Source organism: Podarcis liolepis (assembly GCF_965112155.1).
Source record: "Podarcis liolepis genome assembly, chromosome: 2".
NCBI lineage: Eukaryota > Metazoa > Chordata > Lepidosauria > Squamata > Lacertidae > Podarcis > Podarcis liolepis.
In genome coordinates this window covers 5816452-5844433 of record NC_139555.1, presented here as the reverse complement: position 1 = coordinate 5844433, position 27982 = coordinate 5816452, and the positions used below count along the sequence as shown (strand labels likewise).

The 27982-nt window shown below is 47.9% G+C and overlaps 2 protein-coding genes across 2 annotated transcripts in view; both read right to left on the bottom strand.

Moving 5' to 3' along the window:
* The window catches only part of ADCY6 (adenylate cyclase 6), a 934310-nt gene that overhangs the window by 644048 nt on the left and 262280 nt on the right, over positions 1-27982 (bottom strand). The window lies entirely within an intron of this gene.
* Positions 3262-27982, bottom strand: part of FMNL3 (formin like 3) — a 103523-nt gene continuing 78802 nt past the window's right edge. The window contains 18 exon segments of the mRNA XM_083484459.1: positions 3262-3402; positions 3869-3919; positions 6765-6853; positions 6855-6879; positions 8413-8536; positions 9515-9604; positions 11944-12045; positions 13351-13511; positions 14273-14402; positions 15405-15485; positions 15909-15977; positions 18116-18350; positions 19118-19320; positions 20451-20575; positions 21131-21199; positions 21297-21558; positions 23586-23687; positions 25148-25297. Coding sequence (XP_083340585.1) covers positions 3897-3919; positions 6765-6853; positions 6855-6879; positions 8413-8536; positions 9515-9604; positions 11944-12045; positions 13351-13511; positions 14273-14402; positions 15405-15485; positions 15909-15977; positions 18116-18350; positions 19118-19320; positions 20451-20575; positions 21131-21199; positions 21297-21558; positions 23586-23687; positions 25148-25297 — 2040 coding nt within the window. The 3' untranslated portion in view covers positions 3262-3402; positions 3869-3896.

The following is a 27982-nucleotide window of genomic DNA, read 5'->3' as shown; positions in this document are numbered from 1 at the left end:
TCACTGCTTTTCGCAGGTGTGCCCAAGCAGAAGGATTTGCTGAGTCCTTCCTGATCAAGTGGTTGATTCCTTCCATTGTCTAGATCAGTGTTTCCCAACCACTGTTCCGTGGCACACTAGTGTGCCGCGAGATGTTGCCTGGTGTGCCGCGGGGAAAATTAAAAAATTCGAAAGATAGCTTCATATCCGGAGAGGCGGCCTTCAGGCGAGTTTTAATTTTAATTTTCCTTCTCCCACTTAATGCCCCACGCTCGCCCGAGCAGCTTGCAGTCCTCGGTAACCACGGCGACCCGAGGGAGGGGAGGGAACAGGGAAGTCGAGGGCGGCGGCGAGCCGCGATGACGTCAGTGGGCCGCGCCACCTCGCCCTGGCACGGTGTGAGAGCCCCGGCTAGTGGCGCGAGCTTCGGAATAAGTGGGATCCGCGTGCGTGAGACCGAGATCGCGGGTAAGGAGCTCAGCCCTGGGCAGGAGGAAGCGGGGCCGCGCGTGCGGGCCACATCCCCACAGAGAGCGAGCCTCCCCCGGCCCACCACTCCGGGCAGGTCCACTCGCATGAGGGGGCGGCGATGGCGACGGCTGGCAGCTTGCCTGCAATGCCATCCCTCGAGCAGGCGAGGAGCCCGGAGGCTACCAGATGCGAGTCCTCTTTCCCACCCTGCTCGGGAGTCCAGAGCACTTGGTCGCATTCAGGATCTAGAGTGGGGAAGCGGGGCTTGTGTCTGGGCTGGACACATTGGGCTGCCTGTGCCGCTCGACCTGCGGGGAGAAATCAGGATGGGAGTCACGACCGTGAGGCAGGGCTGCCAAGTGTGGCAGAAGAGGACACGGCCGTCGCACCTGTCCTTAGGTAGGAGCTTCTTCCGTGTCGACCTGCTGCCCTAAAGTCTTGGCTTTTTTCTTGGCTTTTTGGCGGTTGGCACAGAAGGAAGGCAAGGGGGAGGGGAAAAAATTGAAACTTACACTTTCGTGCGTCCCTCCCGGCGTGACGCTGCGCGCTGACGTCACGGGGCTGTAATGGTGGTGTGCCTCGAGATTTTTTTCATGAAACAAGTGTGCCTTTGCCCAAAAAAGGTTGGGAAACACTGGTCTAGATAACTAGGATGCCACAGGGCCTTGGCACGTGCTCTGAAATCCCAGTTATCTCTCCACAGACTTATGGAACCAAAGTCACATAGGAGCATTCTGCTGTGCAAATGCTCTTGTGAGTAGTTAGCCAATCTTTGGAGCCTGGGGTCAAAAGATCAACAGGACTCACCTGGGTCGGCCTCGGAAAGAAATGTGGATGAATATTCAAATACAGGGAAAAGGACAATTTCATATTCGTAAGCTCTGTTGGAGCCAGCCCTATCTAAAGATCTCTTTGGTGTATTAAGATCTATATAAACCTCTTTCACTAAAGCTAATTGCTTCCTGGTTCCAGAAAGTGGCTAAACCCCCAAGGGAGTAAAGTTGATTCCCTGAATTAAAAACAATTGAAGAAGCAATTCTGCTTTCATTGTCAAATGGCTTTATCCTAATGCTATCTGCAGCTCTAATAACTTCTGGACTAACATCTTTGGTTGGGGGGGGGGGAAGCATTAAAGCAGGTTAAGAGGAGATAAAGTGGGTCCTCTTTTTCTGATTGTCTTAAGAAACATCATGGCCTGGAAACTGAGGCCGAGGTTCAGATAGGAAGGCAGCAATTGGCCATCATAGTGCAAGGGCCCAAAAGTGGTCTACCATTTGGCATGATGAGTCAGGTACCAGAGGCGGCTGATTCCTGGCACCCTCATGAGGTAACATCAGCTGGAAAGTTATTTGCTGAAAGTCTCACTCATATTAATGAGCACATTCCATTTATTTCAATGAAATGTTCGCTGATGGGTTCTGTTCCATGTTACTTAGTGGGAAGTAGAGAGGGGCGCCATTTTGACAGTAATGAATTAATGGCTACAAAATGGCTCCCTCCTGCATGCTAATATCTCACTTGCTATCTTTGTTACCTACAGCATTTAACTTCTTGAGGATGATTCCCAGTCTAGAATTTAGTGTTTTTACTGCAGGTATACAAATGTATTGGGGGCTGGCCTTAGGGATGGAGGACAGTTTCATTCTGTCCCCCTTTTAAAGTGGATCAACAAAGTTGCCATGCAGCCACCCTGGACAAATACACAGTTCAGAACATAATTGTCGTCTGGATTTTGCAATAAAAATTCTCAGGTCAAACAATGTACCAAAATGCGTCAAAAAGGCATATTTTAGGATGACATGCATTTAGAAATGCATACACTGAGATAAAATACATATTTAAGAACAGATTTTGGTACATTAGAAAAAATACTGCACATTAATGCAGGAACAGACTTATGAACAAACCCATACAAAATTGACACAATTGGGAAATAAGATGGATCCACCCATCCCTAGCTGGTTCTGAAAGATGCAACATTCATACATAACCATTGGAAGACATAGAAGGTGAGCTAGATTTGACCTGGTGAGCATTAAGGCATTTGGTCCAGTAAATGAGAAGAGAGCTGTATCTAAAACACCATACATAAACTGGAAGCATAATTTGGTCCTCTGGAAAATAATGAGAATAAGAAAACTAAAAAAAATAAAAACTGGGCAGCATCAAAAGTTGCCTGTAACCTACCTAAGATCTTTCTTTTGATAATCAATGGTTGGCTCATCACCGCCGTTTCTCTGCTGTGCGAACACCAGGGTCACTTCGTGCAGTTGAGACATGAGACTTTTGGTCTGAAGCTTTCCCCTTTTGAAGAAGGATTCCAGTGGTTTTTCGAAAGGCCATCGGCGCCTAGCTTTTAAGCTCTTCAATGCCAGCTCAATAGACTGCTGCTCCAAGAAGACCACAGTATTGCTGAAGGCTGCTCCAGAAAAACGTTGCTGGTCCACAAAACTATGCGCCATACACAAAGGTCTACTAATGGAAATACTCTTCCTCCCCCTCCCCCCCAAAGAAAACACCCCACACTCCCGCATTGCATTGTGACTCCAGCCATGATGATGTCCTCTGTCTCAATCCAGTCAAAGTGCAATTTTGGTCCGGATGCTCAAAGGGCAGAGGCTTAAGAAGGGGCAAGTCAGACACCTGCTGGCCAAAGGCACTTCTAAACAACCAAAACAGCCTTGTCCTTCAGAGCTGGCTCAGCGAGGGGACAGGAAGAGCAAGGGCTGACGGGAAAGGTCATATATGTACAGATTAAAAAATACACCTTAAATAATAAGAGAATAACAATAATACTGTCGCAGTAAGGCACTTCCTAAATGTCCCTTTGGTTCTTCAGCTTAAAATGTTTGAAAGGATGGAAGTTTTTTTTTTCTTTGGCAAAAGGAGAACTAGGCCTGGGCTGTTGGGAATGCAGCAATAGCCCATTGGAAAGGCAGGGTATGCAGAGCTCTGTGGGAGAAAGGAACAGCCAGTCAGGACGGGAGTAAAGAATTGCTGAAGAAACAATGCATAAGCGGTTGCTGTCAGGGGCATTAAAGACTGTGAGGCAGTTCATGTACCAATTGGAGTGGGGTGAAAGGCAGGCAGCAAGAGTTCTTGCCCCTTAGGGGCATATAACCACCCACCCAGGCCACCCCTCTCCACATTTTCAGGCAAGAGCATACGAGACGCTTCTTTGCCAGAGCATCAAACGATGGGTTCCGTGGCAAGCTAGAAAAATAAAGGGGCTACCCCCTTCTCCCCACCAGTGGGGGCTATGGAGCAAGACTGAAGGCGGCTGAGGATGATAGGCAACTGTGATGGCCAGTTCTCTGTCCCAAGGGCAAACTTTTCGTTTTGGTGTCTCCTACTTAGGCAGAAGCAGCAAAGCAGAGGATAAAAGGCTCTGGGGATCCAGAGAGCTGTTGTTTCTTACCCTCTGCCGCGGATGAATTGAGAGGGGACTAGAGGCAGATGGTTCTTGCTGCTATGGAGGGGATAAAAACGAAAATTAGGCCAAATTGGGAAGTGGTGGGTGGGAGGGAAAGCTCTTCTCCCCTGGGGGCTGGATTCTGCCCTCACCAAGCCTTGTAAGGAGCCACGAGGTCTGGAAAAGTACCAGCTCATCCAATTGCCATGGTGGGGTGGGGGTTGGAGCTGCTAAATCTTTAAACCAAACTCTCTGGTGCCCAGCCTCTGTGGCTCCCAGCTCTATCTGCACACTGCTAATGAAGGGGATTGCCTGAGTTGCAGTCGAAACAGTGCAACTGATTCCCTCACAGTCCACATGCGCTGGGACTTCACCGTGCTCTTGGGAAACCACTGGGGGATCAGATCAGTGCTGCTTTCTCCATGGGGGCACCCCAAGGACACTGCCTGTGCTCCCCACTGTTTGCTACTGCACCAAGCTGGCACTGTAGGCAGTCAGTGCGTGGACATGTTCTTAAGTCAGGGGTGAGGAACCTGTGGCCCTCTAGATGTGGCCGGGCTGCAGATCCATCATCCCTGACCATTGGTCAGGCTGGCTGAGGCTGGTGGGAACTGGGAGTCCAACAACACTAGGGTGGTGGCCACAGGTTTCTCGTCCCTGCCTTGAAAGTCTTGGGCTTAAACCCGTCCAGACACACTGAGTGCAATCCAGAGAAAGCGAAGGCATGCCTAAATAATCAGACCTGGCATTTATCAGAGCACCAAAAGTCCTTCGCGGACAAGCCAGCAGCAGACTTAAATGTGATGAAGCCCATTGGCCTTAACTGTACTTAATTTGTTATTGGTCTGTGGCCATTATGTCAGCCATCCTTACAATAACTGTAAGGTAGGTCAGCATTATCTACCCCCATATTGCAGGGAGGGGCTGAAGTTGAGAAATAGTGGCCTTAAGGTTGCCTAACAAACTCATGGCTGGCGTGAGATTTGAAACAGGAGTTTGACAGTTGGCATTTACTACATCTGTTTGTACATCACTTCCAGTCATTTTTATGAGTAAAATGGTGGCGGCGACAACTACTACTACTACTACTAATGGTGCTAAATACATGCAAGCATCTATAGGGACACAAAAATATAGGAAGCTGCCTTATACTATTGGCGCAGAAGCCCAGTAAGAACACATGACGAGGCTTGCTGGATCAGGCCATGACCCATCTTGGCCCTTATCCTGTTCTCACAGTGGCCAACGAGCTGCTTCTTGGGAGGCCCACAAAGAAGACCTGAGCGTGACTGCTGCTCTCTTCCCACTTATGGTTCCTTCCCAGCCACTGGTTTTGTCCACTCTGCCTGGCAGTGGCTTTCTAAGGGCTGAGGACCTTTCTTTGCCACTAGCTAGCTGATCTTCCGGGAGACCTCAGTGTGCACTTAATTCCCATTTAATTCAGCAAGATTTGGGCATGCCTCTGTATTGCGCCCAGTTTGCATATTCAGCTCTTATATGGAAACAGAAAGAAGTCCAGAGATGAAATCTGCATGAATTTTGCCTCTTTGATTAAAAAAAACAAGCTTGGCCAAAATACAGCCTGTTTGGGGTAGAGTGGGAGGATAAATTATCATGCAGATCATATTTTGAACAAATGAAACTGTTAATTATTCTATTTGCAGCTCCCCTTCCTCCAAAATATACATTTTGGCTGTAACTATACAGCTACTTTACCAGGAGCAACACCCATGGAACTCAACGGGACTTGTTTTTCAGTAAACATACATAGGCTTGCAGTCTTGATCTCACTCCATGGTTTTTTAAACAGTCTCTTTCAGATGTATTGGGTGGGTGCAGGAGGCATATTTGAACGCGCCCTTGCAAAATATAGATCTCTATATTAAGGCACGCTTAAGTGGTACAGCCCCTAAAGGAAGACATACCATGAGAGTTTGCTGCTTGTGGAAACTGGCCCTAGGTTGTAATCGACCACTCTATGTTGACTGCAGTTAGACGGTGCTGTTTTCAGCCCCAACAATAATTCAGGCAGCAAGCCCCACCCACCCACCCACCCTCCCTCTTCAATCAAGAGAGGATTTAGTAAAGCTACTCTACTGCATTAGTGTGATAAGATGATCTGATAAACAGACTGGAGAATGATGCATGCGAATCAAGACAGGGGGTCTGTAACAACCTCATCATGCCAACCATGCAAGGTACAGACGACAGAATTGTAGATACAAGATGAGGCCTCGGGGTCCATGCAGGGATTCTCAACAGTGAAAAGGAAGATGCAGTGAAGGGGCTTTTTTTTTGAGGGGGGTCACTTTTCTTTTAAAATAATTTCTGGTCTTTTAAATCAACCAGCAAGTTTCTATCCTTCATGTTAGCAGAGAGAACCCTGGAAATGTATAAGGGTGGAAGGCAGTGCGCAATTCTGTCCAGAGGAGAATTCTGGCAGGTGCAGCTTGTCGTGTGGAAGTGAGGGAAATTTTCTCTCTCTCTCTTTACACAACTAATTGAAATGTCATCATCTCCAGGTCACCTGGAAAGAGCAGCTCACACAGCCATCAACTACCGTCATGATTCCTGAGCAGCACCACTGAGTCGACAAAGTGACTCTCTCTATAAGCCTCCATAACAAAATTTCCGTGACCTGGCTTTGGACTACAATTCCCATCAGCCCCGTGTTGGCTGGAGCTGATGGGAGCTGTTGTCAAAAAAACAACCATGGAAGGCCCCAGGTTGGAAGCCAGGCTGCTGTATAGTGATGGCGATTCTCTGCCAAGTGGGGCCTCTGAGAAGAGGTTGGGAAGCCCCGAGATCATGGGAGGAGACAGCAAGGCATGCAGGAGGGGAAGCCATGGCTCTGTGGAAGGAGCAGCTGCATGCAGAAGAGGAAGAGACGATCCACGGGTACCTTTGACGAGGGAGAGGGCGGAGCTAACAGTTAGGCTCGTCATGGTGGGATGGCTCGCAGAAAAAGCGAGACCCCCGCTTCGCTGTGCGGGCAGTGAAGGGGACGCTCTTCAACACTGCGGGGCGGGAGGGGAACGGACAAAGACATACAAGATAAATCAGACGGTGAGAAACACGGTGGGCGGCTTATTTCACAGATTGTGGATGCAGCTATACTTGGGACGTCTAGCATATATGGCTAGTGCATCAAGGAGGGGACTATCTCAGGGAAAGAAGCCCAGGGCCAGAATTCTGTCATACACATTTGAAATAAAGCCTCCGGAAGGCGAAATGGTTTGTTTTACAAGAACGGTAATGCCACTGTTATTATTAACGCCTCTCAGGAGGCTACATTGGAGATGGCCTACGGGCAGTCCAGCCTGCAAAGCCACAGAGTGACCATATGGCAAGGAGGGCATGGCTCCTGTAGCTTTAAATGGGTGCACAGGCAAGGGAATTCTGGCTTTGGTATGTGGGGGTGGGGAAAGCTGTCCCTGCCCAAAATTCCCTCACCTGCATAGCTGCTCAGGGTACAAGAGCCTTGGCCTGCTTTGCAGCTGGTCACCCTACTCTAGCCTTAACCAACCTTTGGCTGATTTGGTCTGATCCAAAGCAACTGGAGGGCACCAGGTGGGCAAAAGCTGCCCTGAGGAGTTTCTCCACCTCATGCAATGACCCAGCCATGCCCATTTTCAACACAGTGCTTCCTATGAGGTATATGCTAGGCCCGGCTGGTTTGGGGGCCGAGTGCAGCACGATATGCTTCTGCCCAGGAGAACAGAGCGTCACCTGAGGCTGTAAACGTCAGCCACCCCTGCTGCTCATCACTGAGCACCTCAAGTCATTAGTGGCATGGTGGTAAAAAAGTGTTATACCGCCGGTGGCGGGGAAGACCCTCACAGAGCCAAGCAAATACCACAAGGGGAACATCAGCACGGAAGCAGGCAAATGTCGCTCCTCACCTAAGCCTGAGGAAGGCTGTCCACAACTGGGGCCTGATTTATGAGCCGTGATATATTTTGTCTTGCGGAGCAGGGCCACAGACATGCCAAATAGACACAGAATGTGGTACTGAGTGCAGAAATCGGTTTCCACACCCGAACACACACACTTTCTCGTGTGTGTGTGTGTGTGTGTGTGTGTGGTTTTTTTAAAAGGAAATAGTTTCTAGTCATTATGGGGGCAAAAATAAGACAGTGCTGTCGTGTGTGTGTGTGTGTGTGTGTGTGTGTGTGTGTGTGTGCTTTGCAGATATTAGGCTGGACAGGCCCTTAAGAACCCCTGTATAGGTCCCATTTTGCTTTATTGTTGGAGGGGATGGGCTGGAAAAGGAAGAGCATTTGGGAAAGAAATAAAACATTGTTCCCACAGGAGACTTCCGTTCACAAATACATCACGGTATAGGTAAATAAAAAGGAGGGGGGCGAAAGGGAGCATTATAGAGGGCCAGAGATACAGTGTAGGGTGAGGCCCTTCACTCTGAGGGCACAAGCAGTGCCTAAAACGCCTTCTTTTCTTTGCCCACACAAAGCCACAACAGTCACTGGGGGGGGGGGGATGAGCACAGCAAAGGAAGTGGACGTTCCCCTGCCTCAGGGTGGGTTGCTTACCGGTGATAATATCCTCAATGGTCCCATCTTTGCCTTCATAAACAGGCCGGTGGTCCTTGGCCTGGCGCCGCCTCAGCTCGGCAATCAACTCTTGCTGCTGCCACTTGTTGCGCTGCAAAGGCAACTGCGGGCAGGTCAGGAATTAGAAGGAAAAACAGCCCCAGCTCAGCCGCCACACCGTGTCCCGCTGTCCACGAACCTGACTGACACTCCTACCTGACTGACAGGTGCAGCCACTTTGAAAATGTGTAGATGTGTGTGTGCGCATGCCTCTCTCTCTCTTTCAGGGATTAAAAGGGGCCCAGAGACACAGCAAGGGCCATGCGTGGACTTTCTCATGAGACGTTTCACTAACAAGGAAAGGCTTCCGTCTGCTGCTGGACCCAGCAGGCCGAGGCTCTGTGCTGTGAGCAGACTGGCACACAGGAGAGCAGGCCCAGTGGCGTAGCGTGGGTTGTCAGCACCCGGGGCAAGGCAAGTAATTTGCGCCCCCTAACCCGTGGATTTGCGCCCCCTAACCCTAACCCCCAGATGTTGCGCCCGGTGCGGCCGGCCCCCCCTGCACCCCCCACGCTATGCCACTGAGCAGGCCAGCTGAAAAAAGAAAATATTCCTTGCAGTTTCTCTCCCAGTATCACACCACGGGAAAGTGAGCACCAATTTAATGAGGAGCTGGCTTCCCTGTCACAAAGCCCAGAAGGAGAGGCCTTCTCGGTAATGCCATGTGAACTGCACTAGCCGGTGCTATTCATATTTATCGACAAAGCACCGAATCAGAACTTGGGAAGCCACCTTTCGCCAAGTCAGGCTGTTGTTCCATCTCACTCAGTATTACTTACATTGGGACATAACCTGGGAGGGGGTGGGACTGCAACAATAAGAGCTTCTCTTCTACAAATCTGCCTTTGGAGCAGCAGGAGATATGAAGGACTGAAAGGCATCACGCGCAAGTTGACAAGAAGCTAATAACAGTATGTCCGTCCCCGCCATGCTGCAACGGCAGGAGGGGCTTCCTTTGACCCGCCCTCCCTCCCTCCCTTTCCAGAACGCATCCCTTCCGGTCTCCTGGCTCCCTCCGGTGCCCTGCACCATCACCCCCTACCTTCTCCAGCCTCTTGGCTTCTTGGGCCAGCGCCTGCTCTCTTTGGGCCTGTTCTTGCTTCTTACGCATCTCGTTGTCTTGCTCTGCATCCTGGAAGATGGAAGCAGGGAGAAAAGTTAGAAGACAGTCCAACCAGTAGCCAGGAAGCACCTAGCTGGGGGTATATGGAGATAGAGTTCCACTGAGTCAGGCCGTTGGCCAACAGCCTGCTGGGTGAGATTTGCCCGGCACTTTGCAGGCACAATCACTTGGATCTGTGCTGAGCCGGATGCCACCATTCGAGTCAATATCAATTCCACAAATAAATAAATGGGCCCACCTAGTCCAATATTTGGCAAGACACAATTAAAGGTAAAGGGACCCCTGACAGTTAAGTCCAGTCGCAAACGACTCTGGGGTTGTGGCGCTCATCTCGCTTTACAGGCCGAGGGAGCTGGCATTTGTCCGCTTCGCAGACAGTTTTTCCGGGTCATGTGGCCAGCATGACTAAGCCGCTTCTGGCGAACCAGAGCAGCACATGGAAATGCTGTTTACCTTCCCGCTGGAGTGGTACCTATTAATCTACTTGCACTTTTGGGTGTGCTTTCGAACTGCTAGGTTGGCAGGAGCTGGGACCAAACAACAGGAGCTTACCCCATCACGGGGATTCGAACCACCAACCTTTTGATCAGCAAGCCCAAGGCTCAGTGGTTTAGACCACAGCGCCACCTGCATCCCATATAAGACACAATTACTGCCTTGCAAATTTTCTGCAGGCTAAGTTGCAGAAAATAACTCATGCCATTTCACATGTGCTATGAAGCTCTAGTTTACTTATATTTATTTGTACGGTTTAAGTTGCTTTAAACTGCTTTTAATATTGTGTTTTAATGCTATAGCCCACCCTGGGACCTTAGATAGATAAGATATTCTTATTACCTGCCCTTCATCATAGAATCATAGAGTTGGAATAGACCACAAGGGCCATCGAGTCCAACCCCCTGCCAAGCAGGAAACACCATCAGAGCACTCCTGACATTTAGCCAGGTAGGGCTAAATCTATTGTCTACTCTGGCTGGCAGCAGCACTCCAGACCAGGCTCTCAGGCAGAGATTTCTTTCCATCCACCTGCTACCTGATGCTTTTAAACAGGAGGTGCCTGGGACCTCAACCAGAGGTATATGGGCCTTCCCTCTAAAATGACTACCGTTCCTGGCCACATGGTGGGGCAGTAGACAAGAGCGTTTAGTCCGGCCACAGGAAATCCAGGCTTAGCTGCAGAACCCGCTGCCTGGTAGGTTGCCTTGAGTGGGAATCACAAAGCTGGAACGGGACTCAATGGCCCATGCCCCACCCACTGCCCTGAGACAGAACGTCCTATGCATAAAGGACCCCGCACCCCTTAAGAAAACTTGCTCCAAGGTTCCCTTAAAAACCTCAAAAGAATAGATGCCACGCTGGACCCGAAGTTCCTGATAACAAGTGGCCTAAATCTATCTCCTGATAACCAACAGCTGCACCTTTCTGTTCTATTCTCAAGTGGAAAACTGGTCCCTCTCTGGGTGACTAGGTCTGGCCCACCTGGGTAACCCTCTGCCTCTTAACCCACCTCACAGGGTTGTTGTGAGTCCTGCAGGCAGGACAGGAAAGAAATCTAAATAAATGGGCAGAAATGGGAATGAATTTTGGCAGGCTAAGGAGGGGATGCACACCTGGACATGGTCTTTTGCCAAGAGCTGTGTGTGGATTGAATCCATAACGATGTGGGTGAGCGAGGCACTGATTCCCTACAATTCACAGCTCTATCTGGGATGCTAAAACCACAAACCAAAGTTTTCCTAGTCCAAAGAACCAGGTGCTCCCAGAGAGCCAATCTTTGGCCACTGCTTGCCACACGAGTCCAGGATAGTCCGGCACGCCCTCAGTCTGAGCATCTCATCACAGAAAGAAGCCATCCCTTTGCACCGCTGGAATGTTTCCCTGCCTGCTCCCCACTCCTCCCAAATGCTGCACCTGGCCAGCACCTGAACCCAGGACACAACAGCCTTCTCCAACAATGGGAACAGAGTGATAGCAGCGGAAAGGTGTGGCTGATGCATGTGATGGAGGTTCAAGGAAATGGATTGGCTTTGCTCAAGGGACCAAACCTTGTAGAGGGGCTTTGGAGGACTGGGATGTTAGCGAAGAAGAGCAAATGGGCTAGGGAGCATGTTGAGGTCCTCGCTGGTGTGGAAGAGAAATGAAGGAGCATGCCGGGAGGGCGCTCTAAATCTCTTGCCCACTGGCCACACCTAATCACAGGAAGACAGGTAGGGCTACTTCCAGCTGGGAACAGTAACAGGCAGCACTTGTGGGGGGGGGGACTGGCAAGGGGGCTCCCACTTCTACACCAGGGTGAGGCGTGAACTTGTGTGGCTTCTAAGGAGGCCTGGGTTCTCTAACACACATACCTTGTAGGATCGGATGAAGCGCGCAAAGACCGGGAAGAAAACGGACGGCGGTGTTGTCTTGGGGCTCTCTCCGAAATAGCGCACAACCGTGTTGTAGGCCTCCTGCCAACAAGAAAGCTGTGTGAACGGAGGCTGACGGTGGCCCCGGCCTTACACTCAGTTTTACCATGGGAGGAGGATGCTGGCACAACCAGTTTGGGGTCAGGATGAAAATCTATGCACAAAGAGACCTTTTGACACATGGCCTGCACGTACAGACCTGCTGGGTGTGATCCACTTTGCACATCAGACTGGCATATTCACATGATGAAACCGATTCTTTAAAAGGCACACAAATCTGATGTTCAGAGCGCATACAAACTCTGCTGTAGGGAATTTCGCGGGGATTTTGCTTGGTCCACATTTTGTTTAAACAAACCAACTTCACTGTGGCTCAAAAAAGTGCCAAAATGTGTATTAAAATGTGAAAAATTCACATTTTAGTGTGAAATTGTGTAGAAAAATGTGTACTCTTAGGGTGAAAACATATGTTAAAAACATGATGCAAACCTTTGTGTTTTTCTGTAAAATTGCCGATTGAACAGGGCTGGAAACAGACTGGTAATGGGATGGTACACCAGAGCGTGTTGAATTTTTCAACTTCCAAAAATGAGGGGAGCTAAAAAGTTCTGACATGACTTGGGAATTCAAAGGATATTTTGCTTAAATTAATAAAATGTAGTTTTGCTCGGTAAGTAAAAAGTGCGGAAAACTGCACATAGATCTTTAAAAATGATTGCCAAGTATTTGCAATTATATTATATATTAATATTAATATTTATTATTATTGAGCATTACCTGACTTATTCAGATGGCAACATTAAGAATTATTTGGTTTTCCGAAAGCAGCTTATGCGCTTCTTCGTCAAACGTAGACTTACCAAGCTACATGTTGCCCAACCACAAAAATAACAGCAGATTGGAATTGCTCACACCCAAAAGCATACTTTTAATACCCCTCAGTGAAGAAATTTGCAAAAATTAAGTTTCACCTCATAAAACGACACGTCCTATGTGATGCACTCATGCCTACTCTGAAGGGAGTTTGCCATGTAACTAACAAAATAGGAACTGCTTACATAACACACAAGCACAAATGCACCCTGGCTCCCATTGCAAAAATCTGACACCAAGCAAGCACAGATTAGTCAAATTTGGCACAAGTACCACATCTGCAAATGTCCACAGCCAGGCAGGTGGCAGGATTTCCATACATGAATCTGGCATGCAGCTAGACAGACACAGTGTTGAACTATATGCCAGACCACTGCTTTTTAACATGCTACACAGCACATACAAAATGCACACATTTTAAGGAGCCTTCTCTGCTCACCCCCCGAGCTGCGTGCCCGCTCCTTCTCCACTCACCTCCGCAGTCTTCGCGTCTTTCTGTAGCCGGTCCAGCTTGCCCTCATTGGCGTTCAGGAAGCTGCGCAGGATGCTATGGTCACGCAAGCTGCACTCCCGCCGGATCAGCTCCATCCCACGCCCCAGCTCCTTCACATCCAGCAGCACGTTCTCCAGGGATACTGTGGTGGGACAGAAACCACTGGGTCAGCCCAGGAACCAGCTCAGATTGGGGAGCGTCAGTTTCACGGCTCGGAGAAGGCTAGAAGAGATGCACAGGCCTCAAGAGGGAGGCAGGCAGACTCTAAGGTCAGGGATGGGGGACCTGTGGCCCTCCGGACATTGATGGACCACAACTCCTTCATCCCTGACCTGTGGCAAAGCACGGGAACTGCAAAACAGACCTGCTGTAAGCATCAATCAGGGCTTATCCACACTTAACTTTTGCCTTGTTCTTTCCAGGCACTGGTCCCCGCTTTAAAGCTCTGTGTCCACCTCAGAGCTTTCTCCATGATAACCCGCTCTTTAAACCAGGCATAGGCAAACTTGGCCCTCCAGATGTTTTGGGACTACAACTCCCATCGTCCCTAGCTAACAGGACCAGTGGTCAGGGATGATGGGAATTGTAGTCTCAAAACATCTGGAGGGCCAAGTTTGCCCATGCCTGCTTTAAACAAATGACAGTTTGGGCTTTCTGATTGAGCTTTGAAGACCGGGTTTTCATGGGGAAAGCTCTGGGGCAAAATAATAGGGCACTCAGCTTTAAAGTGCAGCCTGTGCCAGGAAAGTTATGTGTGGATAAGCACTCAATGTACATGTACTGTAAACATCCCACTTTCATGATGTCTGAAAGCGAGCGAGACGGAAGTAGCTACAGAGGGGACATCTCTGTGAGGTCTTGGCCTGGCCCCTTGAACCGGCTGGTGGTTGGAAGGGTCCCTACCTGCAGCTGCTTTCTCCACGAAGTGCAGTTCCTGCCAGAAGGTGCTCAGCTCGGGGTATTTCTCCTTCACCATCATGGCAATGAAGTGCAAGAGGGTTAGCTTCCGGTCCGTCGACTTGGTGTCCAACAGCTTTTGGGGTAGAGGTGGGGAAGAACAGAATGTCAAGGCACTGCTACAGCCATCTGCACAAGAAGGTGCAAATTCACTTGGAAGAAATTTAAGAACTATCTTAAGAAATATTGCAAAATCAATGTGTGTTAGAATGAGGCGGCTTTAAAAATTAAATGGAGTACAGCTGTAAAGATTAAGTTAAAAGAAAAGAAAGGTTGACAGTTAGATAAAATTAAGGGTGAGGATTTGCTGAACTAAATTTTCAAAATGGGAATGCAGAAAGGGGAGATATGAGGAGGTCGATGAAGTAAGTTTTAAGAATAAAAAAATTCCTTCCAGTAGCACCTTAAAGACCAACTAAGTTAGTTCTTGGTATGAGCTTTCGTGTGCATGCACACTTCTTCAGATACCAGATTTAAGAAAATAAGGTTCTGAAATTATACTTGTTCTTTTTTGTGTGTTTGTGTATTGGTTTGTTTGATATAATTTGTAAAACTTCAATAAGTATCTTTTTTTTAAAAAAAAGAAGGTGCAAATTCACATGCGGGCTGGAGGCATATGGGCGCATGGAAGCAGATAATCAAATCTGCACAGTGTGCATTAACTGAAACACGGGAGGTGCTCACAAGGGGCGGGGAGAGCAAATGCGTGGACGCATGCAATCAAGCAAGAAATCAGATACACTGGTTTGTATGCAGGGCTGAGCAATTCTGCAAATTGGCGTCCATGCATGGTTTGCTCCATGCATGTAACCTTGTGTCTGAGCAGAAGCACATACAGAAAACTCTCTGAAAGCTGCCGTGCTGTAGGGCAAGATAGGAATTTAAAAATACGAGTTTGGGAATCTTGCAAGGTGGCACAAACAAACAGCTGCCAAAAGCTGCCGCCTGAACAGAATGGCCATGTGGTGTAGCATGCGGGAATGTACACCATCTTCCTCCCAGGAACATTATCTGAGCACAGGGGTAGGGATGGATACCTTTGCATAAGCTTATGTGCCCCCTTTAGCCCCCTCCTTACCAGATCAAGACTCTGCAGCTTAAAACCATAAACCGAACCACGTTTGCTGCTGTTCATGTAGTTGCCGAGGGCGAGGATGATCTGGGAGGGAGAAAACAGGCGTGTCACATAGATGCTTGACTTGTCTGATATTTAAGTCATACAAGGGAGTCCCCAGCCAAAATATCCTGGGCCACCTGTGCTTAATGTCACTGCTTTCATGGAGGCTATGACATTTAACCTGGAAGCCATCAGCACCTAACTAGTGTAGGAAAACGCACTATGCTCAGAGGCACTATCTGAACCCTTACTTTGCGTCCTGGCAATTTACAGGATCAGAGTTGGAAGGAAGCTCAAATAGCCCAACACGTTTTTATGCAGGAAATCCTCTGCTACAGCAACATCCCTGATACAGCTGCCCTCTAGCCTCAAAATACTCTGCAAGCTAAACAGAAATAGTTGCCCCCCCCCCCATCACACATTTGCTGTTTCTCTTGTAAGTACTTCCATATCAGCAGGACCCACCTCCAACATGCGCTTGAGCTTCTGTGAAGACTTGACAGATGCAGAGGCAGCAATGATTGCACTCAGTTGCTGTAGGAGGGCAAAAATAAAAAAGGACAAAAACTATTATTACTGGTTTTGCTGCACCTCAACACTTTGTCAATGTAAAATCATGGAATTGTAGGGTTGGGATCGAAAGGGTCATCTGGTCCACTGTCTCCTGCAACAGAAGTTGAATAGAAGTTCCTTTCACACAGGGCGCTCTCAGACGGTTGCTGTTTTGAGGTGGGATGCAATCATATACTGTCAAATTCATCTTTGCAATGAACATGCAATGGGAAGTCATGCTCAACAAACCTCCTTCCTCATCTAAATTTGACCTTTTTGTGATAAAGGAAAGGGAAAATGCACTGGGAAGTGTTGGGGAACACTTACTTGACGCAACATCATCTAACCTCCCTGCAAACCAACTCAGAATGAATGCTCATTTGGTAGCCAACTTCATCTAATCTCCCCTCAAACTCTGCACAAACAAGTCAGGGATGAATGCTCAATAGACAGACTGCGTGGAAATAACATCAGTCTGGAAATCTTGATAAACTGTCCTCCCTGACTTTCACAGGTTTACTGTGCTTTTGCAAGCAGAGCCCCTGCATGTACTACTTGTATGCACATGGGTTCTGTTTGCAAATAAAGACTTGGGAGTTGGGTGCAAAAACATGGTCTTCTCTCTCTATGTTCACTGTATGCTCTACTTGACTGCCTGGAAAGGACTGAAGGAAATGAATAACGGTTCTGCTGCCAAGCCTGCAATCAAGTAATTACTATAGGCTAATGAAAAACCTGAAAGAAAGACAGACCAAGGATAAATAGTGTTTTGTTGTATTATATCACTATCAACATGGCATTTCTTGTTAGTTGTCTTGGGTGCTTTAGTCAGAAAAGTGGGGCGTAAAACCAAGTAAGAAGCAAAAAAAGGGAAAGCGAAAAACTGTGAGTGTAGAAACATAAGAAGAGTTCTGCAGGATCAGATCAAAGAGCCCAGCAGTCTGTTCTTACAGTGATCAACCAGATGTGTCTTGCTCATATGCCTATGAATACCACATGAGAGCTTGTGCCAGCATGGAGAGGATAGGGCTTAGTATGTATGAATCAAGACAAGAGAAGGTGTCACAAACCACAATGGTGGCAGGTAACAAAAATGGGTCAAGAGCGTCCAGTGAGGCTTGTGAGCCAGACCATCTAGCTCAGCCATGACTATCCCTACTAGCAACAGATCTCCATGGTTATTTCCCAACGCTTATCAAAATTGAGGATAGTGGGAGCTGAATCGGAGACCTGGCACATGCAAAACAAGTGACCTACTAAAGAACTACCTGTGCCTCCCTGTCCCTTGATGTTGCTGGGCAGCAACACAAGCAGAGCCACGCTGTTTGGCAAACACCCTTTGCTGCAGTGGCACAGCCAGGTGGCAAAGAATGTGAAATATGTCAATTACCCTCCGACGAGACTGCTAGGTAATCTGAAGGTTATGCAATGATGCAATGAATGTTTGCACTTGCTAGCAAAATATTCACCGCCTGATTTCAAAGAATGTGTAGGTTTAATTGTTTTCAAGGGCAGCAGAAGTGTGTGTGTGTGTGTGTGTGTGTGTGTGTGTGTTTGTTTAACAAAGCTTTTGATCACCAATATATGTCTATCACAATAGACTAGTCTAGCCTCTTGGAGAAACTTAAAGCAGGAAGATCAGCCCGGAACTCCTACTGTCCAAAGCTCTGTATGTCCCACCAGAATCAATGTGGCTTTCTCCCAAGTAAGTATGCTTGGGACTGCAAACTTTCCAGTGAAGGAATGGGTTCCCAAAATCTAAAATCTGACTGTGCAGTCAGTCTGAAACAGGCCCCAAAATCCTCGTGCTAATGCACCCTTGGAGAAGGAAAAATGAGGATTTTGGGGCCCGTTTCAGACTGACTGCACAGTCAGATTTTAGATTTTGGGAACCCATTCCTTCACCAGCTGCATAAACAGCTAGAACTACTCTCTTGATTTCTCCCTTTTTAGATATATGGAAAGGTAAAAGGGCACAAAGGTGACCAGACCAGGACAGAGAACTTCATTCCCAGACACCCCTCCTCTAGCTTCATAAATTAACTCTTCCTTTCCAAGAGCCGAGGACAGAGCCCAAAGAGTTTGGGCTGGCACAGACAGAGAGGAGGCAAGTCTCGTACCGGCATGAGCATCTGGATGTTCTCACTGAAGTTGCCCAGGAAGGCCATGATGGCCATGCGCTGCGTCAGGCGCTCCACCTTGCTGAAGTGCAGCATAAAGCGGTCCTCGTCCGACAGCTCCTCCAGCGGCTTCCGCTCTTTCTCATACTGGCGCAGCAGCTTGACCTCGTTCTCTGTCGGCAGGAAGCGCATGAGGCACTCGACAAAGTCCACCGGAAGAGTCTTCAGGTCAAACCTGGAAGAGCAGCAGCAGCAAAAACGGCCCTGTGTCAGAAGGCAGCAGAAAGCGGGGCTGCTAAAGGAACTGGGCTGGGAGCGGGGAAGCCCAACGGAGCCCGTGGGGTGACGTGGCAAGAGTGTCAGGCTGGGGAACTGGAAGGCCAGGGTTCAACTCTTCACTTGGCTATGAAGTTCACTGAATGAACTTTCTTGAGGTGGTCTCTCTCTCTCTCTCTCTCTCTCTCTCTCTCTCTCTCTCTCTCCCTCTCCCTCTCTCTCTCCCTCTCTCTCTCTGCCTAACCTACCTCATAGGATTATTGCAGAATAAAATACGCCAAGGGACAGACACTCCTTAGAGAAAAGGTGGAATATAAACATAATAAATACAGTGGTGCCTCGCAAGACGAAAAGAATCCGTTCTGTGATTCTCTTCGTCTAGCGGTTTTTTCGTCTTGCGAAGCAAGCCCATTGATGGATTAGCGGATTAGCGGATTAGCGCTATTAGCGGCTTATCTGCTGATCGGATCAGCTGATAAGCGGCTTAGCGGCTTAGAAAAAGGGGGGGGGGAGAAAAAAAGACCAGCAGGAACTCGCAAGACATTGTCGTCTTGCGAAGCAAGCCCATAGGAAATTCGTTTTGCGAAGCACCTCCAAAACGGAAAAATCTTTCGTCTAGCGAGTTTTCCATCTTGCAAGGCATTCGTCTTGCAGGGCACCACTGTAAATGCATTTCAGGGGTGCTGTGGAAGGAAAAACAACACACACACACACACAGATACCCACGTGTGAATGGCTTTGCAGATCTCCTCCGTGCTCCTCCCTGCTTTGCGCAAGGTGATGGCAAGGTTCTTGGCCCGGTTGGCTTCCAGCAGGGTGACCTTGTTGGCTGCCTTATGCGATGCCTTGTTCTTAGAGCAGAGGAGGTCAATGGCCGGGCCTTGGGCTTTGGTCTTAAAGAGCTCCTCAAACTTGTCTAGATCAAGGTCCTGGAAGAGGAAAGAGGATTCAAAGAGTTACCCATCCTGCCGGTAGGTAATTATGATACTAACGATAATAATGACAACAATGACATACATTCTGATTTCAAGCTGCTCATAATTTGCCTTTTCACTACTGGAGGAATTTCAAATCCGCTAACAGCATGTTATCAGATGCTTCAGTTTTGGGAGCTCGGGAGGGAACAGTGAATAGAGATCTGAACTTAGATTGGGGAGAAGTAGGTTTAAATTCCTATTTAAGGATTGTTGCGTGTATGAAATGGCGGGGAGCCCAGTGAGCGTGTTGGAGGAACGGTGGCATACATGTGTGAAGAATCAGAACAAAGCAAAATAGAAACCTGAAGTTGAAGAATTGGCTGGTTGGTTCCAATAATACATGAAATTCTCTCTCTCCTTCTCCTTCACAGAGAGAGTGAGCAATTTGGTCTTTGTTGCTTCTTTGGGGTTACCAGTCCCAAGAGGCAGAACTCCCCTATCAAAGGTCCCTTCCTTTGCTGCTCTCTCCTTTTCTGCCAATAGCACACTACACCTCCTGTCTCTATGATATCATGTGTAGCTTCCCCCCATTCATCAGTTTCCCTGGCTCCTCTTTTCTTCACCTCCATTCATTCCTTCCCTCTCCCATTGTTCTCATAGACTCCTGCTTTTCAGGCCCTCATAGCACTGCGCTCTTCTCCCTTATAGTACATGGGCCCTGCTGATCTCAATCACTCCATAGAGCCCCTTCCCTTGCCTTACTTCCCCCCCCACCTCTCCTTTCCTGAAGCCTCATTCTCCACCAACCATTTTTTCACACTCATTATTCTTACACTGGTGCATAGTCTATTCTATATTCTTCTTTCAAACTCCTTTCTTCTGGGCACACTCTCCCTTAGCTCCCCTCTTCTCAATTCTTGTGTGAGGCTCTGACGCCAGCCAAAGTGACAACTTTCCCTTCCCTCAAAGAGGGTGAACTACAAACTGTTCAGTTTCCCTCAGCAGCTGAATGTTCTGTGCTGCTGCACTTGATAGGCTGATAAGGGTTTCACCTGCACAAGTACAGTAGATACAAATACAACAGATTAAAAGTTTTAAAGAATGGCGCATACCATTCAGACTGACTTCCCCCTGTCCCTCACCTCCAAGATCTTTTCATCATCCAGCTCACTGAAGACTGTGCCGCTGATCTGGTTGGGCTTCAAGGCCGTCCAGTTAAAGACCGGCAAGCGGAATTTCGTCTTGATGGGTTTCTTAATCCGGATTGCTTGGGGGCACAGAGGAGAGAGAAAAGTATTATTTGTCCTCACAGGTGCGGACGAGGTCAGAGCTCAGCTCAGCTCGGTCCCAATGGGCCACTGGGAGGGAATAGAATTGGGTTGGTTCCCCTAGCAAGTTTCTGTTCCCAGTTTTGGTTCACCTTCACAGACTTCTCTCCCAGGAAGAAGAATTCTGTACACAGAACCATGTTCTGTGCTTTTACTCATGAAATTACAGTGGTACCTCTGGATGCGAATGGGATCCGTTCTGGAGCCCCGTTCACATCCAGAAGCGAACACAACCCGTGTCCGCGGGTTGCTGCTTCTGCGCATGCACGTGATGTAATTTTGACTGTCTGCGCATGCACGAGTGGCGAAACCCGGAAGTAACATGCTCCGTTACTTCCGGGTCACCACAGCACGCAACCCGAAAATACTTATTCCGAAGCTACTTCAAGCCAAGATATGACTGTACAGCACACATAGAGCAAGCACCCAGGGTCTTTCATTGCTGTCCCTCTTTCCGTCTTGCAGGTGGATGGGTGGGAAGAGGCGAAACGTACCTGATAAGCCCATAGTGAGAATCACAGAGGGAGACGTCCCCGGAAGTGGTGGAGCTGGCGGACACTTATCTGTGAGAGAACAGGGGCGGAAAAATATATGTAGCAACAGTCGCCCTCTGTGCAACCGTGTGTGAGAAGAAGGCAGGTTTCTTTCCTTTGGACTTACCCGGTAGCGGAGGAGGGGGTGGGGGGAGAGGCGGAGGAGGGGGTGGGGGTGGAGGGGCAGCCTCCATGGGAGGCAGGACCGGGAGGCGGAGGTCGTCCTCAGGGATGTCGCTGAAGTTGACCTCCGCCCCTGGAGGTGGCGGCAGCGGCAGGTGGTCTCCCCCTGGTGGGCGAGAGGTATAGTGGCGTCGGAAAGCCTCCTCCTTCTCCTTGATGATTCTGCGCAGGGTGTGGACCTGGTTGCTGGCACTTTCGTAGGTTTCCTGCCCCAGAAGAGACACATCAATAAGGCCTCCTCTTCCCACTCGCTGGAGGCCGTTCACAAGGCCAGATGCCTCTGGGTCTCCAAGGACCAAGGGACACATTATACGTTCAGCAGAATTAAGGGGCAGCGCTTATCCCCAGCTGCAGCACCTCTGGGAGCTGTGTGCGTGTGTACATATTTACACAAATTAACATTCTCCTCCACAGGGATAATTAACAGACATGTAGAAGTTGTGGGGTGTAACATAAGCAGTCAAGTACAACACTTCCTGTTTGCCCAGAGTGGACACACAGGGGGGTGTTACTCCAGCCAGGAGGACTTCCTGTCACACCTGGTCAGGAACTTCCTCGCCCTGCGTGTGACCAGGTAGGTGGGCGTGACCCTGGTGGGAGACCCCATAAAAGGGGATGATCAGGGAGCCACCTTCCTCTTGATGCCACGCTCTTCTGATGCCATTTCTTCTCTTGGACTGCACTGCTGGGTCTCTGCCAGTACCACATGGGTCCATCCTTACAAGGATGTAAGCCACGCTGTATCTGTAACTACAAGCTAAGGCCTGCCTTCAGGGATCCAACTGTGAACTGAATGTGAGTAAACTTCTTATTACTTTTAAAATAAGCTTCTTGTGTCTTTATTCTTTTTAGGAGGGATAAAAGGGGACTTACCAGGAACCAAACCCAATCTGAACAAAGCCAGATTGGATTGCTTAAGTAAAGAGATTCAAACGAATCTACCAACTAACTTCCTGCTATATATTGTGGAATGCACTCTGCTGCTGACTGACAAGTACGAGTTAGGAAGGATACTATTAAATCAACATATCCTCTCCTAGTATCTACAACATTCCCACAGAAGTTACATGGGTTTTGCCCATGTTGATTTTAATAATCTTTTGAATGTTTTTAAATACAGTATCTGTTTTTAACTGTTTCCCCGCCCCTCAATGGATAATTTTAATGTTTTATTTATTTTGCAAGCTGCCTAGAGGTTTTCTTACAATCAAGTGGGATCTAAATTTTGTTTAAGATAAATAAATGGGACCAAAAAGGCTTGGCATGGAAATGGGGTCTAGACTAGCCTGACATATTTGTTTCCTATGAGCATGTCATGTTTCCCCCTGGGGGGCAGGGTGAGCAGGAAGCAGGAAGGGAGGGGAGAAGATGCAAATATGCTGCCCTCCACCTGCAGCAAAAGATGATCCAATAAAAAACTTTGCTTCTTAGTTCTGCTGACTGCACCAACTGCTCAGGGAACTGGGTCGATGCCAGCACTGCCCTGGACCCCTTAACAGAACAGTTGGGATTTATCTGCAGGAGAAGACCCACATCCTCACACAAGGGCGGAATGGGGCCAAAGCATGGACAGTCCACAGAAACCCAGCCAGCCCCAAGCAAGGGAATAGGGACCATTTGCCAGCTGTCCTGAGTGTCACATTGTCACTTTGACCTGTGAACTAGGGCCCCATTAAAAACCCACATAAGATAAGACTTAAGAAAGGATTGTTAGGGAAAATGCCCAGGTCCCAAACCAACAAGCATGCAAGAAAGAGCCTGGAAGGGAATGGCTCAAGGAGGCGAGAATTGTGCCTCACCCCTACAGTGGAAAGACCCAAGGATGAACCCTGATGGGGCATGTTCTTGTAAATCAGGAGTCTGTCAAAGCTTCATTCTTCAGGGAACCTTTTCCACACAGACCTGCCAGGCAGGGAACGTGGCATGTCCACTCGAGAAATCCTGTTCATGGGGAGCATGGCCTGCGCCCACTAGGCCTCACCGTCACCCTGAATATTGTGTCTGAATAGAAAGTGTTCCCTGGCATACAGCAGTGCTCCCCCTGTGGGTAGGAGGTCTGGGAATGGTGAGCCAACTACCAAGGAAGCCCGTCCATCATTACGGATCTTTTCCCTGAGAAGCGTCTGAGGAAGCATCCCAGGGAGGTTAGAAAAACCAATGCTTTAACCCAGACGATGGACGGACCCCCATCTTCTTCGGAAAGCCTCCGCATCGCTTTTTCCTGGCCACATACCTTGACAATCTCCAACTCCTTCTCCCGCTGTAGCAGCTGTTTCTCCAGCTCTGCCACCCGCATTATGTTTTCATTCTCCAGATCCAGAAGCTTTTCTGTCAACTGAGTGGAAGAAAATAGGGATCACCAACTTTCCTTTGGTCAAAAAAGACGGTTCTGTTCTCATTATTCTGCTCAGATAACCATATGTCCAAAATCTCACGTATGGAGCAGACTCGTGAGGCTCTTGCTTTTAAACAAGTTGCTGGCCCTCATGGTTATAACAATGTTTTTACAAATGTGCAGGAAGTTAAGCCTGACTGCACCTTCCCTTCCCAATACCAGCTGGGGGATCTTCTTCAGCACAATGTACAAATAGACTATTGCCCCAAGACGGTGGTGATGGCTGCTGGCTTATGGAGCTTTTAAAAGGCTATTAGACAAATGAATGGAAGGTACACTCATTTCCCTCTGTTTTGGTATTTTAACTTGTATATTTTAAAGTAGGTTTGTATTTTTTTCTTTGATTTTCTTGTTTTATCTTTTTTCAAAGCTCGTTGAGAGTTGTTGTTGTTGTTTTTACAACCAAACTGTGTATAAATTTTATGAAATAAATTTAGCCATGAAAGCTAAATGGAACATCCATGTTTGGAAGAAGTATATTAAAGGTAAAAGGATCCCTGACTATTAGGTCCAGTCGTGACCGACTCTGGGGTTGCGGTGCTCATCTCGCTTTACTGGCCGAGGGAGCCAGCGTCTAGCTTCCGGGTCATGTGGCCAGCATGACTAAGCCGCTTCTGGCGAACCAGAGCAGCGCATGGAAACGCTGTTTACCTTCCCGCCAGAGCGGTACCTATTTATCTACTTGCACTTTGACATGCTTTCGAACTGCTAGGTTGGCAGGAGCAGGGACCGAGCAACAGGAGCTCACCCCGTTGCGGGGATTTGAACTGCTGACCTTCTGATCAGCAAGTCCTAGGCTCTGTGGTTTAACTCACAGCGCCACCCGCATCCCCAAGAAGTATATTACTGAGTACCAAATGTTGGAGGGGTAAACCATGGTGGAGAGCAGTTGCCTTCAAGCCCTGCTTTGGGGCTTCCCAGAGGCCTCTGATCAGTCACTGTTGGAAAAAGGGTTCTGGACTAGATGGAACCATCTATCAGGACTCTTCCCTAAATGGCCTTGGCCCTGTATACCTGAAGGAGTATCTCTACCCCCATCGTTCAGCCCGGACACTGAGGTCCAGCTCCAAGGGCCTTCTGGCGGTTCCCTCACTGTGGGAAGCGAAGTTACAAGGAACCAAGCAGAGGGCCTTCTCAGTAGTGGCACCCACTCTGTGGAATGCCCTCCCATCAGATGTCAAGGAGATGAGTAACTATATAACCTTTAGAAGACACCTGAAGGCAGCCCTGTATAGGGAAGTTTTTAATGTTTGATGTTTTATTATGCTTTTATATTTTGCTGGAAGCTGCCCAGAGTGGCTGGAGAAACCCAGTCAGATGGGTGGCATTTAATATTGTTGTTATTGTTGTTAATTCCTATGTTCTTCTGGTGAACTAAAGGGGGGTATCTGTACACTTACATGTGATAAATGTTCTTCCAACTCCTCCACTTTCTCCAACGCTACGTTCTTGGTCTCGGCATCCTCCAGCAGCCCTCCGACATCAAATACGTTGTCCAGGTAAGCCTGGATCTGTACTTGCAACTTTTCGCTTTCCGTGTGTCTCGACTTCTGTGGAAAGAAACGAAAATGCAACACAAGAGGAAGAAAACTGCATGAAGCCAGTGAGCAAGGGGAAATTATCTTAAAGGGAACAAGCTTCCAGGTTGCTGCGTGATGGTACTGAGTCTCTCCCAAAAGCTACAACAGAACAGTTAGGAACATCTCATGAGACATCCCGACAGGATGTTTTCCACGCTCCTAGTTCATCTGATAGTACATACCTGGAAGCCCTGGAGGCAGCCCCAATGATAAAGTGAGTCTGATGTCAACCCTGGTATGTCAAAGCTGGTACGTGACGAAATACCAAGATTAATTAGGCCTCTGGAGAGTACTTTGGCTTATGGAATCCTGGAAACTGCAGTTGGGATTCTGTTGGAGATCCCTAGGCCCCCTCCACAGAACTACAATTCCAGAGATCCCTTGAAAGGAGGAACAACGAGTAAGTGAGATTAAGTTTGAGGGCCGCTTATGCCCTTGGAGGTGTCTGGAACCAGCACAAGTCTGACCTACTTCACAGCCATGCCTTGCCATCACTGGTCTCCTCAGAAGGGTGTTTCCATCCCTTCCTGCTAGATGACTAGAACTCTTCCCTGAATGGCTCTTCAGTTCCCAAGTTCTTTAATATGCCTCTGAAGAGGTCTGTCCTTTTGTACCACTACGCTTCTCTATTCTGCCGTTTCGTTCCTGTTATTGAACTGGTGCCTGTTTCCCTTGAACGAGCAATGACCTTGGTTCTGAGAACAAGACTTGGTCTCCTAATGTCTGTTTTGGTTTTGATTCAGCTGAAACCAAGGCTAGAAACTGACATCAAACTGGGATTTCCACCCAGGCCTTGCACCCAGCTCCACTGTTCTGCATCCTGCCATTATCTTCAATAATCAGGAGAAGAATGGTACTACATATCCAAACCCGCCTTCTGCCCAACTTCTTGCCCAACTGAAAATTATTTTGGCCTTTTAAAAAGATGTTCAGGTTTGTTGTCTATTTTCATGTGAGGGTGGCCAGTCTTTCTTTTCAATAACAAGGCATTTCTTTGATGCTGGGGCTTGAGAAGTTTAATTCTTTTGGTATTCCCCCCCTCCCCCCTGCCTTGCAAAGGATTTGCTTCTGGTTCCATCAGTCACTTGCTAAGGAGTGCTTTTGCTGGAATCGACGACTATTCCACAGCAAAGTATATCACAGCCTTTAACTGGAAGATTTAAACTAACAGTAGGGTCCTCTTTGCCTGATGAGATAGTTATGTGCATTGGCTGCCATCACAGCAGACATAAACAGACCACCAGACTACAAACAAGTATCTTGGCAACTCAAAGGAAGGGAGGAGGAAGGCAAAAGTTAATGTTGGTTTTAGAGGTGCTGGAGACAACTTGAAAGAAGAATCACTTTCCATGGGATCCCCTTTATTTTCTAGTCCCATAACTGTCTTTGGTCAAGTAGGTTCTGTAGGTTTTTGAAACAATTCAAACCCCAAAGAACCTGTTTACCAGAGACAATGGTAAGACATGTACACATTACAAGCAGAAACCCATCCCTCCCCCCCAAGCTGCCTCTCTGAAAAGAGACCAGTCCATCTCCAACTGAAGTCATAGTGCTCAAAGATAGGGCAAGGAACCAAATGTGTGTTGATTAAGGGAAACTCCCCTAAGCATGTTTGTAAAGAGGGAAGTTTCTGTGGTTTTTTAACAGATAATTTTTTCAGGAAATGTGAAGCAGGCATTTCATAAGAGTGCTTCCATATTGAAAATGTTGTGATATTACAAATAGGCAATTGACAACTGTTTGGGGTTTTTTACAAAAAAAAATCTTATCAAATTTCCCCTGGATTTTCCTCATGAATGCATAAGGAGCAACAATCTCACAACAAACCCCTGTTTGGAAGCACCCTCAGTTCCAGGCTATCTTTATCTGCCTCTGATGAAGTGGGTTCTGGACCTCAATCCTTGACAACCATATGTCAGGAGTGCTCTGATGGTGTTTCCTGCTTGGCAGGGGGTTGGACTCGATGGCCCTATTCCAACTCTATGATTCTATGATTCTATGAATCATTTATGCCACTATAAATTTGATAGTCTTGAAGAGGTGCTACTGGACTCTTAATTGCTTTTGCTGCAACAGGCTAACAAGAGTAACCCTGCATTTTGGAGCAAAGGCTCCAAAAGATACTCTAAATGAAGGCTACTCTCCAATATGAGTACGTTATGCTGCCTTTCTGTCAATCTGTCTCTCTCACACACAAACAAACATCCTGCCTGGACACAGCTCATCTCTAGTTGAAAACACCTCTACTAAAAGGATGAGCAGCTGTTTTTTCTTGTTGATCTTTGGTACTGATCACATTGGTTGTTGTTTTTCAGCCTAGATTGCATCTTTGTGCATAAATATTGTGCCAATAATCATAAGTAAGCCTAGAGGGCATTTTGTTCCCCTCAAAAGGTAACTTCTGTACACCAGGAGAAAAAGGTAATGAAGAAAAATCTGTGAACAAGACTGCAATGTAACACACCCATGTTTTTCATGAGGACCAGCACGGCGTGTGATTCAAACCTCAAAGCGATTTTGCTTCAAGGATTTGGCACAACGACTTCTAGGAGGAACAACATTACTTCTAAATCGCTATCAAAACTTGTTTAAGCTCAGGGAAAATGCAGGAATCTTACTTGCATTAAGCGCCTATGCATTTAGGGGTCAAGGGTG